General features: G+C 47.4%; 1 protein-coding gene across 19 annotated transcripts in view; it reads right to left on the bottom strand.

Annotated features, from left to right (window-relative positions):
• The window catches only part of CIT (citron rho-interacting serine/threonine kinase), a 98,062-nt gene that overhangs the window by 2,842 nt on the left and 81,660 nt on the right, over window positions 1-13,560 (bottom strand). For 10 of the 19 annotated variants that reach the window (XM_087942725.1, XM_087942727.1, XM_087942726.1 and 7 more), the window contains 10 exons: window positions 13,060-13,164; window positions 11,108-11,277; window positions 7,819-7,899; window positions 6,251-6,410; window positions 4,703-4,842; window positions 4,012-4,104; window positions 3,528-3,636; window positions 2,278-2,406; window positions 1,406-1,486; window positions 60-138 (listed from right to left, as the gene is read on the bottom strand). In XM_087942725.1, coding sequence (XP_087798851.1) covers window positions 60-138; window positions 1,406-1,486; window positions 2,278-2,406; window positions 3,528-3,636; window positions 4,012-4,104; window positions 4,703-4,842; window positions 6,251-6,410; window positions 7,819-7,899; window positions 11,108-11,277; window positions 13,060-13,164 — 1,147 coding nt within the window. The remainder of the gene's footprint in view (window positions 1-59; window positions 139-1,405; window positions 1,487-2,277; window positions 2,407-3,527; window positions 3,637-4,011; window positions 4,105-4,702; window positions 4,843-6,250; window positions 6,411-7,818; window positions 7,900-11,107; window positions 11,278-13,059; window positions 13,165-13,560) is intronic. The other 9 variants (XM_087942729.1, XM_087942730.1, XM_087942728.1 and 6 more) reach the window with 1 other exon arrangement.

The following is a 13,560-nucleotide window of genomic DNA, read 5'->3' on the forward strand; positions in this document are numbered from 1 at the left end:
TGCGTGGGACAAATCTTGTCCTCAAGGCTTAGGAGCCATTTGATGCTTGGCTGACTTACCCGAGAGAGGCGCGTACTTGAATTTCTATCACCTCCAGGGAGTTGAAGTGAGTCACAAACAGGTATGGTTCCCGATAGGCTGTGGCCGTGCCCAGAAAGAGAGAAGCCAGGTTAGAGAAAGTCATCAGGGGGACAGACTGTTTCTGTCCGAATCCAAGTTAAATTTTAAAATGTCTGGCTGTTATGGCCCACCCAGCGGCCAGCGGAGCTGGCAGCAGACTTGGACAGTGAGGAGGTTTGAAGGGGGGGGGGGAACATGGGCCAGTCCTGGAGTCTGGGAAAGGCTCTGACGAGGGCTCTGCGTCGGAGGCAGAGACGAGGCCAGGGCCGTCTGACAGTTATCAGCTGCGTTTGGAGTCGGAGATCAGTGGGGAAGAAGAGCAGCTGGAGCCTGTTCCTAGTGTGCGCATGCACAGAGCTGCCAGAAGAGTTAAGAAACACTCAACTTGGGAGTAAGGGCACAGGTGGACGGTGAATGGCTCCTTCCATAGGGAATAAAGAGGAGCGAAAGGGGAGTGGTGCTTGCAGGAGACAATTCGTTTAATTCATGAGGGTGAAGATCTGTTCCTACAGCGTGGCGTTTGGAATCTATCGGCCTGGCAACTCTCCAAGCCTGATAAAGATCTGTAATTGTGAACTCTCTCGAAGGACTGTTGGCTGGGACTTAGCTGGAGAGGAATTCCTTTTAACCTAAATAAAAGGGGTTTTATCGGGATGGTTTCATGATCTTGGGAAGGTCTAGGTTAGAACACTGAACGTTGAGAAAAACTGACCTACATACCTACAAGAGATGCTAGAATGGGAAAGGTAATTTTTATTAGATTCTTTTTTCCTTGTGTAGCTTTGCCAAGGCACGCAGTCCTGGACTTAGTGACCATTCAATGCTACAATGCCCCCCCCAAAAAGCGAACTTACGTCCGTTTTTCACACTTATGACCATTGGAGCATCCCTAAGGTCACGTGACCAAAATCCAGACACCCTTGGCAACTAACTCAGCATCCTGGGATCATGGGATCCCCTTTTGTGACCAACTGGCAAGCGGAATCAACGGGGGAGCACTTAACAACCGTGTTACTAACTTAACAACCGCAGTGTGTTCACTTAACAACGGTGTCAAGAAATGTCCTGAAATGGGGCAAAGCTCAACAAACATCCCATTTATCAACAGATCTTTTGGGGCCTGAATTATGGTCCTAAGTCAAGGATTACCTGTATTTTTTTAAAAGCTAAATCTCTGAAGGATATGAATTTTCCTGGAGTAATTTTCCAACCCTCCGCATTCCAAAAAAATACCACAATGAGCTCCGTGCCGAGCAAGGAAGTCAGAGATAAATCCTATATTCACCAAATGCCAAAGGCAGGCGGCTCCATTTCAGGTCGTCTGAGCGGCTGCGCCTTCCATAGGAGTCTACAAAAATCCCAAATTCTGCAAGGAAGTTGGAAAAAATAATAATAATACTGTAATTGAAGTGGGATATTTAAGAAAGAAAGAAATACTGTCTGCCAAGAGTCCCGAAATCCAATTGTCCTTAAGCCAGCAATTAGTAAATTCTCAAGATGGGAAATTTCTCTCCCCCCTCCCCCCCACTAAAAAGAGAAGAGCAACGAAGATGTTTAGGGGAGCGGAGGCTAAAACTTACAAAGAACGGTTGCAGAAATTGGATGTTGACTAGTTTAATGGGGGGGAAAAACCACAGGACTAGGGGAGACATGATTGCAGAAGCAAATTCCTTGTGTGTCCAATCACACTTGGCCAATAAAGCTATTCCATTCCACTCCACTCCATTCCATTCCATCCATTCCGCTCAATTCCACTCCACTTCCACATTTCATTCCTATTTCTATTCCACTCCACTTCATTGCACTCAATTCAACTCCACTTCACTGCATACATTCCACTCCATATATTCCATTCAATTCCACTCCACTTCATTCCACTTTATTCCATACCTTCCATTCCACTCCACTCCACTCCATTCCATATATTCCTTTCAATTCCATTCCACTCCACACATTTAATTCCATTCCATTCCACTCCACTCCATTCTTATTCCTAATCCACCCCACCCCACTCACCTCCGTATATTCCATTCCATTTCACTCCATTCCACTCCACTCAATTCCATATATTCCATTCCATTCCATTCCACTCCACTCCACCCCAGTCTATTACACCAGCTCCCTGCTTCCCGTCCACCATCTCTCATATCAACTTACCATGGAAGCAAAGCAGATACTCTTCCCTCTGCCCTGCTGGGTTCACCTGGATGATGCTGATTGGGAAACTATTGTTGGAAGATGCAAGGACAGCGGATGCCAAGGTGTGGTCATTCTTATCCAGGAATTCTAAAACGACACATTTCAGCCTTGGTGAAAGCCGGACGTTGCCTGGAAACCTACACCAAAGAGCTGCGGTGGCGCAGAGGCTGGAACGGAGCATTGCAGGCCGACTCTGCCCACTGCCAGGAGTTCGATCCTAACCTGGCTCAAGGTTGACTCAATCCTTTCGAGGTGGGTCAATCGAGGACCCAGATTGTTGGGGGCAAGAGGCTGACTCTGCAAACTGCTTACAGAAGGCTGTAAAGCACTATAAAGCGGTATATAAGTCTAAGTGCTATTGCTATTGTCCTTCCTTCCTTCCCCTCCCTCCCTGCAATTGCTCTTCCTTTTCTCTTTCCTTCCTTCGTTCCTTCCCTTCCTCCCTTCGTGCACAGTGGTTAGAATACAGCATTGCAGTTTTTCCTTTTCTCCTTCCTTCCTTCCTTCCTTCCTTCCTTCCTTCCTTCCTTCCTTCCTTCCTTCCTTCCTTCCTTCCCCTCCTTCTCTGCTATTGTTCTTCCTTTTCTCTTTCCTTCCTTCGTTCCTTCCCTTCCTCCCTTCGTGAGCAGTGGTTAGAAAGCAGCATTGCAGGCAAACTCTGCCCACTGCCAGCAGTTTGATCCTGACCAGCTCATGGTGGACTCAGCCTTCCATTCTTCCGAAGTCAGTAAATGAGGACCCAGATTGTTGGGGGCAAGAGGCTGACTCTGTAAACCGCTTAGAGGAGGCTGGGAAGCACCTGGAAGCTGTATAAGTCTAAGGGCTATTGCCATTGGTCTTCCTTCCTTCCTTCTCCTCCTTCTCTGCTATTGTTCTTCCTTTTCTCCTTCCTTCGTTCTTTCATTCCTTCCCTCCCTCCCTTCGTGCGCAGTGGTTAGAAAGCAGCATTGCAGGAAAACTCTGCCTGCAGTTCGAATCTCTGCAGGCTCAAGGTTGACTCAGCCTTCCGTCCTTCCACGGTGGGTGAAATGAGGACCCAGGTGGTTGGGAGCAAGAGGCTGACTCTGCAAAGCGCTTAGAGAGGGGCTGTAAAGCGGTCTATAAGTCTAAGGGAGACTGCTATTGCTAAGGCCTGAACCATCGCCCCTACCCCCACAGCCTTTTGAATGCTCTCCCTCCAAAGCAGGCCGTCAAGAAGGGATTCCTACCTTCTAGGGTGTACTGCTTCATCTCAATTTCGTAGAACTTATTGGTCCCCACGATGATGCTGTAATTGGTGAAATGGATACAGCTGCAGGGTTCCGAGGTTTCGATCTCCTGCGAGAGCAAAACAAAAAAACAAACAAAAAACCAACAATGTGCACAAGCTCAGTCAGCAAAGTTCTCCCTTCATGGGAGAAAAAAACCCTTCCCGGCTGAAGCTCTGGTAGTTTAGTTACAGTCTTTTAAAGATAAAGACTTGGAATGTACTTTCGCTTCCAAACCGCTGCACGGCTCTTCCAGATTTCCTTCCTCCCCCCCCTTCTTTTTTTAATGGCAACTATTAAAACAGGCATAGGAATGTTTTATGAGTTGACAGCAGGCAGGTTAAAGAGAAGGAGACGTGGTCCAATTCAATGAATCTAATGGAGGTGCCACCAGCCTTTCACTGGAGACATGGTTGGGCATCCACGGACCCAGAAGTCCCTTTACCTTCCTGATGCAGTACTTGCTGAGGCTCTCGTTGTAACGCAACACCACGACTTTGCTGGGCATGGCCGCGCAGATGCACAACCCGTTGTCGATCTGTCAAAGGAAGCCAACAGAAGCGCCTATATGGGAAAGAGGCTGGCAATGCCGGGGATCGGATTCAATCAATAAGAGGCCAAACACGTCAGTAACAGTCATTTGCTTACACGGAATGAAAGTTTGTAAGTCAGGGTCTGTCTTTGAGGGCTGGGGCCAGGCCTGCTTGCTTACTTGCTTGGCCTCACATTAGGGAGATACAGGTAGTCCTCGACTTACAACAGTTCATTTAGTGACTGTTTGAAGTTCTGATGGCACTGAAAAAAGTGACTTAGGACCATTTTTCACATGTACGACTCTTTTTTGTATCTGCTCGTCCAACTATCTTAGTAACTGGCCGTTTTTGTGCCTGCTCATCCAACAATCTTAGTAACTGACCGTTTTTGCTCCTGCTCGTCCAACAATCTTAGTAACTGGCCGTTTTTGTGCCTGCTCGTCCAACTATCTTAGTAACTGGCTGTTTTTGTGCCTGCTCATCCAACAATCTTAGTAACTGACCGTTTTTGCTCCTGCTCGTCCAACTATTTTCATTTGTGTCCACGCATTGTTCCGTGAATGACTGAGAGCATGGAGGGTTACTTACTTAATTACTACTTACCTTGCCAGCCGCAAAAAGATGGCAGCCTTTCACAGCCTCAAAAATATTGGGGGAGACATCAGGTTGAGCTGGGAGGTGGGACTGAGCGAGGGACTGCTTCACTTTTTTCACATCCACAAGGCACAACGCCCTTTCGTCTCCTGGGGAAACCATGCCACGGAGAGATAGAATTCCTTTATTGGCTGAGTGTGATTGGAGACACAGGGGATTTGTCTCCGGTGCTTAAGCTCTCAGTGTGCACACAAGCAACAAGTGGTAAATCATGACCGTGATCAGAAGGTACCATCGTCATAAAGCGTAACCTACAGCATGCAGTGATGGTCATAGGATACTAAGTGCGCAAACAACAAAAATTGTAATAGGATCCTAAATTAAAGACAACCTACATAAATCATGAGATACAAACAACCCAGTTATAGTCATCAGAAGCTAAGGAAATAGGAAAGATGAAAAGATGAGAGAGATAATCAGGTGGCTTGACGTCCTAGAGCAGTGGTGCTAACCTTTTTGGGCTTCTGTGCCCAAAATTGCACGCCCTGCATGCCAGCACCCAGAATACAATGCGCCCCCCCACTGCACAATTCCCCCAGCCACCCCTTTACCTGCACTACACCTCACAGCTGATCTTTCGGTTGGTTTGAGGCCTTTTCGGCCTCCCAGAGGCTTGGGAAAAAGCCTCTGCAAGGCTTTCAGGACGAATTATAGGACCGTTTTGTCACTTCCAGTATTACAGGAAGTGACGAAACGGGCCTATCGTCCTGAAAAGCCTTGCAGAGGCTTTTTCCCAAGCTTCTGCGAGGCCAAAAAGGCCTCAAACCAACCGAAAAAAAAATCAACTGTGAGATGCGCGCATGCGCAGTGAAGTAAGTTTATCTGCGGCTCACGTGCCAGCACAAATGGCTCTGCGTACCACTTGTGGCATGCGTGCCATAGGTTCGCCATCACGGTCCTAGAGCATAGACAGTATCATGGGAATTGGTTGTTTAGCAGAGAGATGTCATGGGGGGGGGGACTCATGTCTGGTTGTTTTGGCATGAAATGGCTACAGCATGAAGAGCAGTCAAGGGAGGTTGGACTTAACTCCTTTGTGGCTACGTAGGGATTCCAGGCTGACCCCTCTTTTAACTCCACCCTAGGTTCTGCCACTCCTTCCCCTATACGTAGAGGATGAGTTCGAATCCTCGGAGGGCAACAAAACACACACCTTCAATTCTGGCCCGCAGAATAAAAAGGAACAGCCACTTGATAGTGAGGTGGGTGGTGTCTGTGTGTGTGTGTGTGTGTGTGAACAAATAAAATTATTCTAGGCTGTTGAAGACAGCACGCATAAAATAATTGCCTGGAGAGCCAACAGACATGAGTCCCAGGAGCCAGTGTTTTCGAAAAGCAAGTTTCTAGCCCTCATGGTTCAGATCGATCTGAAAGTAAGGGCACAGATTCAAAAGTTCTTGCGGGTTGTCCTTGATTTCAAGCAGCACAAGGGAGGGAGCAGAGAGATAGTTTCTTGTGCGCGTAAAGCCAAGGTGCCGTTTCTGACGTCTTCCTTACCTGAAATCATGAGCAGCTTCTCCAGGTCCTTGATGAGGTGGATTTGAAAGACGGCTCCAATCCCGGGCACATGCGTTAAGGAATTTTTTAGCACGTTCAGGGCGTAAAGTCCTTCCTCGGCCCCCACCAGGACCACCTGTCCAACAGGATTGACACATCCCTGCGTCAATCAAAGGCATAGAGAGGAGGCCACTGGGCGGCTCAAAAGGAAAACGCAAAAAAACGCTTTGACCAGAGATCCCCAAACACGGCAACTTTTAAGACTTGTGGACTTCGACTCCCAGAATTCTCCAGCCAGTATGCTGGCTGAGGAATTCTGGGAGTTGAAGTCCACAAGTCTTAAAAAAGCTGCCAAGTTTGGGGACCATCTGGCTTTGACACACACAACAAGGAAGTTGGGCTATTTTGACAAAGGCCTACAACAGGGATGGCGAACCTTTTGTTGCGGTGTGCCGAAAGTGCGCCCATGCCAGCACCCACAATGCAATGTACCCTGCCCACCCTTCACATGCGTGTGCAACTGCCACGCCCCCTCACCTGCCATGCCCCCTCACATGTGTGTGCCTCCCAGCCGATTTTTGGCCCGTTTGAGGTCATTTTCGGCCTCCCTGAGGCTCGAGGGAAGCCTCTGCACCCTCGGAAGGCCGAAAAAAGGGCCCGTTTCGGCACTTCCGGTATTTCCAGAAGGCCCGTTTTTCAGCCTCCTGAGGCTGCAGAGGCTTCCTCGAGCCTCAAGGAGGCCGAAAAAGGCCTCAAACGGGCCGAAAATCCAACTGGGAGGCGCATGCGTGCGCAGTGCAGGTAAGTTTCGCTTGGGGCTCGCGTGCCCACACAAATGGCTCTGCGTGCCATAGGTTCACCATCACGGGCCTACAGGTAGCCCTCAGCTTACAACAGTTCATTTAGTGACCGTCCGAAGTTACAACAGCACTGGGGAAAAAAAGACTTGATAAGCGTTGTTCCCACTTACGACCGCTACAGCATCCCCCATGGTCCCATGATCCAAATTTGGATGATCCAGAATCATCAAACGGGGGGCAAAAGTCGCTAAACAAATGTCTCACTTAACAACCTAAAGATTGGGCTCCATTGTAGTTGCGAGTTGAGGACTCTCTGTACTTAAAATCGGAGTCCATTTTAACGTTAAGTAGTCGTTATTTTGATATTTTTCTTGTTATCTTTAGTTAGTCTCCTAGCAATAGCCCTTAAACTTATATATTACTTTACAGGGCTTTACAGCCCTCTCTAAGTGGTTTCCAGAGTCAGACTATTTGCCCCCAACAATCTTGAGTCCTCATTTTACCGACCTTGGAAGGAGGGTAGGCTGAGTCAACCGTGAGTCTGGTGGGATTCGAACTGCCGAATTGCAGGCAGCCGGCAGCCAGCAGAAGCAGCCTAGAGTACTGCATTCTAACCACTGTGCCACAATGGCTTTTAGACTCAGCTGTTGGCCAGAGAGGGGCAGCAGGCAAATGGAATACATAAATAAATTTGCCAGTTATTCAAAACTTAAAATGGGCTTCTCTGTTCAGGAGCCACAAAGTGAGCTGAAGCCAGAGACCCCTTACCTGATCGCTGAAGGGTAAAGTGCAGTTGATATCCAACCGGTCTTCTCCTTCCAGCTTCAAGAGAGAATTTCCAAGGAGTTTCTGTGCAGGAAGGCAGAAGGGGAAGAGGTGGATGAGAAAGGTCACTTCAGAGGCTGGTCATGAATCTTATCTATATATATATATATATAAAAGCGAAATGCCGCTCACGCATCATCACAAAATCTCAAAAACCGTAACGTCTACAAACTTGAAATTTGGCACCTATGTTCCTCTTGGCTTCTAGGGGCTCACTAAGAAAGGATTTTTCCAAATGACCATCAGAGCATTTAGTATTTCCTATATTATTATTATTAACATGCTCTGATGCTAAGGAGTTTGACTCCCCCTGCCCACCTGAAAAGAAATCTGTTCCAAATGCAAAACACAAGCAGAGGAGAGGAGTTTCCGTTTTGGTTTCACAGCATCAAGCAGCTTTAGTACAGAACAGTTGAGCTAAGCCATGCCCAGGCTCCTTGCTGTCTCCTTCATGCTCACACAGCAAATACTGTTTCAGTTTCCAAACAGCCCTCAACTCTCTCACACACTGACAGGACGCTAGCCAGATGAATACCGATGGATGCTGGTAGGCAGAGGCAGAATTTGTTCCCCCCCTCAAGAACTAAGCCCCACCACATAGTTTCGTAGCAAAGCACGGGTACAGAGCTAGTAACATAATAATTCTTGATTTACAATCATAGTGACTCGCCTGAAGTTAGAACAGCACTGGAAAAACTGGCCTAAGGCTTTAAAATAATAAAACAATAATCCCCACCCCAGTGGTGACAACAATCAATCAGATAAGCCACTTGATCGGCTCCATCCCACTCTGGGTTCTGTTGGCAAATCCACGCCTTCAGGACCTTGTGAAAGGATAGAACAGCAAAAGCCCTTAGACTTATAGACCGCTTCACAGTGCTTTTACAGCCCTCTCTAAGAGGTTTACAGAGTCAGACTCTTGCAAACCCCAACAATCTGGGTCCTCATTTTACCCACCTCGGAAGGACGGAAGGCTGAGTCAACCTTGAGCCAGTCAGGATCGAACTCCTGGCAGTGGGCAGAATTGCCTGCTATTCTTCATTCTAACCCCTGTGCCACCACAATTCTTAATCGCCCTTAGGCCTTAGACTTATATACCGCTTCACAGTGCTTTTACAGCCCTCTCTAAGTGGTTTACAGAGTCAGCCTCTTGCCCCCAACAATCTGGGTCCTCATTTTACCAATCTCGGAAGGATGGAAGGCTGAGTCGACCTTGAGCCTGGTGAGATTCGAGCTGATAAACTGCAGTCAGCCGGCAGTCAGCAGAAGTAGCCTGCAGTACCCTATTCTAACCACTGCGCCACCACGGCTCATCATAAAATAAATACATTCTCTAGAATTGATTGGGAAAAATAGCTAAGTGAAGGCAAATCATACAAAATAAGCCTCTTTCGTTCTTTATAGGTGTTTTGCCCTCGTTCCAGCGGCACGACGTTTTGCTACTGGACAAGCAGCAGCTGGATTTGGATCCTGAAGAAGATGGAGACATATTTGCTATCCCTAAGAGTCTCTCTAATAGAGGGAGAACGGACATCGATCCGATGTTGACTTGCAGTGCAATCGGACTTGTGGGATACCTTCAGCTTCCCCATTGCCACATGTACCCCTTCGCTTAGCTTTTGGGGTTTTTATCATCTGCCCCGCAGGAGCGCCGAGGGGAGGATATTAAATCTGGCTCTAAAAAATAATAATAATGCTATTTTACTCTTAGGAAAAGCCCGGCTTTTCTGACTCCTTGCTGGTTCCCCATACATCCCATTTAATCCAATTTCTGCTGTGTGGAGAGATATCCTGCTACCTCCTAGCTGGAACACCATGTCTCTTATTAGCCCAGGTTAATAAGCCGCAAAGATCTGTTGGAAATCTCCAGAGGTACTTATTACGAGGCCCTTTGGATATTATTTCTGTTTTTTAGTGCTCGGAGAGGGATCGTAAAAGCTCCAGACACCCAGTTAACTTTTGGATAAGCCTGTTCAGCAATGAAGGCCCTACTAGAAGCCGAAGGATGACGTGCACTGATGGCTTTTCAAGGCGATCCATTGCAGTTCATCAAAGTCGCTATAATGGCACTTCTTGAAAGCCATCCCGAGCTCTTATTTGGGAGAGTGCAATTCATGTGCATCCACGGAGCTTTTTCTGCAGAAGGCATTCGGGAAGAGGAACACCAACTGCATTTCCAGCCCGCATTTTTTTTGTTTCGAAGATTAAAGGCATTGGTGGGGAAACGAATCGGAGCCAATGATTTTGATTAAGAAATCGCTCCTGGCCGAGCGATCAAGAACTGGAGGCTTTGGCAAAGAAAGAGAGAGAGAGAGAGAGAGAAAGAGAGAGGAGAGAGGGAGTCCACTCCCCGATTAAGAGTTCTCTCTTCCCTTCTTCCCTTTCTCCTTGTTTCATCCTCTTTTTTCTTTCTCTCTCTTCCTCTCTCCTTCCTCTCCCTTTTTTCTCTCGCCTTTTCTTTTTTGCTCTTTCCTGCCTTCTTTTTTTCCCCTTCCCTCCCTCCCTCTTCCTTCCTTTCTCTCTCTCTCTTTTCATTTCTTTCTCTCTCTCCCTTCTTCCTCTCTCTCCCTTTCACTTTTTCTCTTTCCTTTCTTCTTTCTCTCTTCCTGTCGCCTTCCTCCTCCTTTTTTCCTCTTTCCCTTTCTATCTTTATCTTTTTTCGTTTCTCCTGCCTTCCTTTTTCTCCCCTTCCCTCCCTCTTCCTTCCTTTCTCCCTCTCTTTTCTTTTTATTTTCTTTCTCTCTCCCTTCTTCCTCTCCCTTCCTCTCTTTTCTCTCTCTCTTTTTCTTTCCTTTCCCCTTCTTTTTCCCTCTCCCTTTCTTCTTTCTCTCTTCCTGTCTCCTTCCTCCTCCTTTTTTTCTCTTTCCCTTTCTATCTTTATCTTTTTTCATTTCTCCTCCCTTCCTCCTTCCTTTTTCTCCCCTTCCCTCCCTCTCCCTTCCTTTCTCTCTCTCTCTCTTTTCATTTCTTTCTCTCTCTCCCTTTCTTCCTCTCCCCCTTTCACTTTTTCTCTTTCCTTTCTTCTTTCTCTTCCTGTTTCCTTCCTCCTCCTTTTTCTCTTTCCCTTTCTATCTTTATCTTTATCTTTTTTATCTTTTTCCTTCCTTCCTTCCTTCCTTCCTTCCTTCCTTCCTTCCTTCCTTCCTTCCTTCCTTCCTTCCTTCCTTCCTTCCTTCCTTCCTTCCTCCCTCCCTCCCTCCCTCCCTCCCTCTTTCCCCTCCCTTCCACTTACAGCATCGGCTTCTGCCTTTTCTCTGGAAACTCTTCCTCCAGCCACCGTAGATTCCAGGGCATTCACCCAACGCTGCTTATCTGGGAAAGTGGGCGCCAGCAAATAGAGAGTCCGGCCAGGCCAACAGGTGGTGTGGGGATGAGATTCCAGCTTCAATATATATGGCACGTCTAGGCGACCAGCACGCAGAACACACAAGAGACAAACTGCATTAGGGAAGAGCCAGCCTTCTTTTGCTGGCTCCTTTCTCTGCTTGTAGAGCAGAAGCAGACCAAACAAGAGGCTGAAAGGTTTAACGTTAAAAAGTTTAACCCGAGTAGACAAACATCAGTATTAATTGCCCCACCCAGAGCACCAAGGACCCCACAGTCCTCCTCCTCCTCCTCCTGGCACTGATGATGTTACCTAGTTGGGTAACGACAGTTCTGCAAGAAATGAACCAAGCTCAGAGAGCACCAGAAACTCTACAGCTCAACCCTGATCGACAAATATTCTCTTGGAATGCTTGGTGCTGAGTTTGGCTGTTTTGCGGGCAAGACCGTTGTTTGGGAGCAAACCCCACCCTCTCTTGCACTGATGATGTGACCTAGTTGGGTGATGAAAATGTCTGCAAGAAAACCACCAGCATCAAGGGAAACCCCCCGGTTCAACTCTGAGCTACAAATAATCTGACTCACGGGTACCCCCTTGTTCTTTTATAGTCATGTGAATTACTGGGGTGTCTGAAATGGTTTTATTATCCCCAGTGTCTTTCTTTCAGAATTAACAGAGTTGGAAGGGACCTTGGAGGTCTTCTAGTCCAACCCCCTGCTTAGGTAGGAAATACTCCACCACTTCAGACAAATGGTTATCCAATCTCTTCTTAAAAGCCTCCAGTGTTGGAGCAGCCAGAACTTCTGGAGGCAAGTCGTTCCACTGATGAATTGTTCTCACAGTCAGGAAATGTCTCCTTAGTTCTAGGTTTGCTTCTCTCCTGGATTAGTTTCCACCTGTTGCTTCTTATTCCAAGTGCTTTGGAGAATAGGTTGAACCTCCCCCTTTCTCTGTGGCAGCCCCTGAAATATTGGAAGACGGCTATCCTGTCCCCCCTTAGTCCGTCTCTTCATACCCGATTCCATCAACCTTTTATCACATCTTTTAGCCTCCAGTCTCCCAATCATCTTGGTTCTCTGCACTCTTTCTAGAGTCTCAACCTCTTTGGGACACAGACGTTCCCTTCCTCCATCAAGATCATCATCATCTTCCTTTAATGACCCCATCACCCTTTGCGGGGTGGAGTCTGGGACACTGAATGGAGCTAGCAGAGTGTTTTAATGGCCAGATGCCCTCCCTGTTGCCAGTACGCAGTTTTGCTCTGCAGATATATTCTCAGTGTGCCCAGAGAGAGAAATTATCAGCCTCTACCTAGAATCGAACTCACAGCCTGTGAGGCGAGAGCTCCGCCTCTGGGCCACCGCACCAATCCCTCCTCTCCATCAAGATCCTCCTCTCCATTGAATCCACGCTTTTGAAGTCCCTCTTAGGTGATCAATTAGCAGGACAATAGGAGAAGGGATCATGAAAGAGAAACAATACCAGAAAGACATTTATCTTTTGCAAGAAAGATGTAAATCTAAGTTAAGAGTGTTTTACAATGCAGTTACTCTACTTGTAAGGATTTTAAAGGTATAAGAAGACCCTACTTGCCGTATATGCTTTGTAACTTTCCTCACATATCTATCTTGTGTGTATGCGAGGAAAGGTGTTACCCTAACCTTATTTGATCAATTAAAGTTAGATTTTGTTCTTCAAAGCTTCTGCTTAAGTTCATTTTCTGGCACATCGTGATCTTAAGTTACAGCCGAACTTTACATTTTGGCGCCCAACTTTTCAGACCATCCTTCCAAAGGGGAGCACCGCCTTCCTGTCCTCAAGGCAGCTTCCGCAGCCCTGGATTTTCCATCCAGCCTTACCTGTCTTGGCTGTACTTAGAAGCTCGGTCGCTCCCACGGCCCCGTGGACAGTAACGTCTCCATCTGGAAGGCACAATTCAAACTCTTCCACGGGCCGTTGTCCAGCTTTGAAAAATGATAAAAAGGGGAGAAATGAAAGGGCAAAGGAAGCGTAATGAGGAGAGGGTCTTCACCGGTTAAAAGGCTTCAATCTTCAGGTCGCCGGGGGAGGAAAGGAGGCGGAGGATTAAAACTCAGGCGTGGCATCGCCACAGGAAACGAGCCTGCCGATTGCTCAGTGAAGGAAATTAGCAACAGCAGCAAAGCTACCCTGCAAGGCAAGCTAGCTTGAAATGGCCCAAGCGTCAGGTGGTCCTCGACTTAGGATGGCAATCGAGCCCAACATTTCTGTTGTTAAGGGGGAAATTTGTTAAGTGCGTCTCGCTCCGTTTTGTGACTTCTTCTTTGGCCACATTTGTTAAGGGAATCGCTGCCGTTGTTTCAGTTAGTAACCCGGTTGTT

Source organism: Notechis scutatus, chromosome 13 (assembly GCF_049901735.1).
Source record: "Notechis scutatus isolate UNSWTSFEM ecotype Mainland chromosome 13, rNotScu1.2, whole genome shotgun sequence".
NCBI lineage: Eukaryota > Metazoa > Chordata > Lepidosauria > Squamata > Elapidae > Notechis > Notechis scutatus.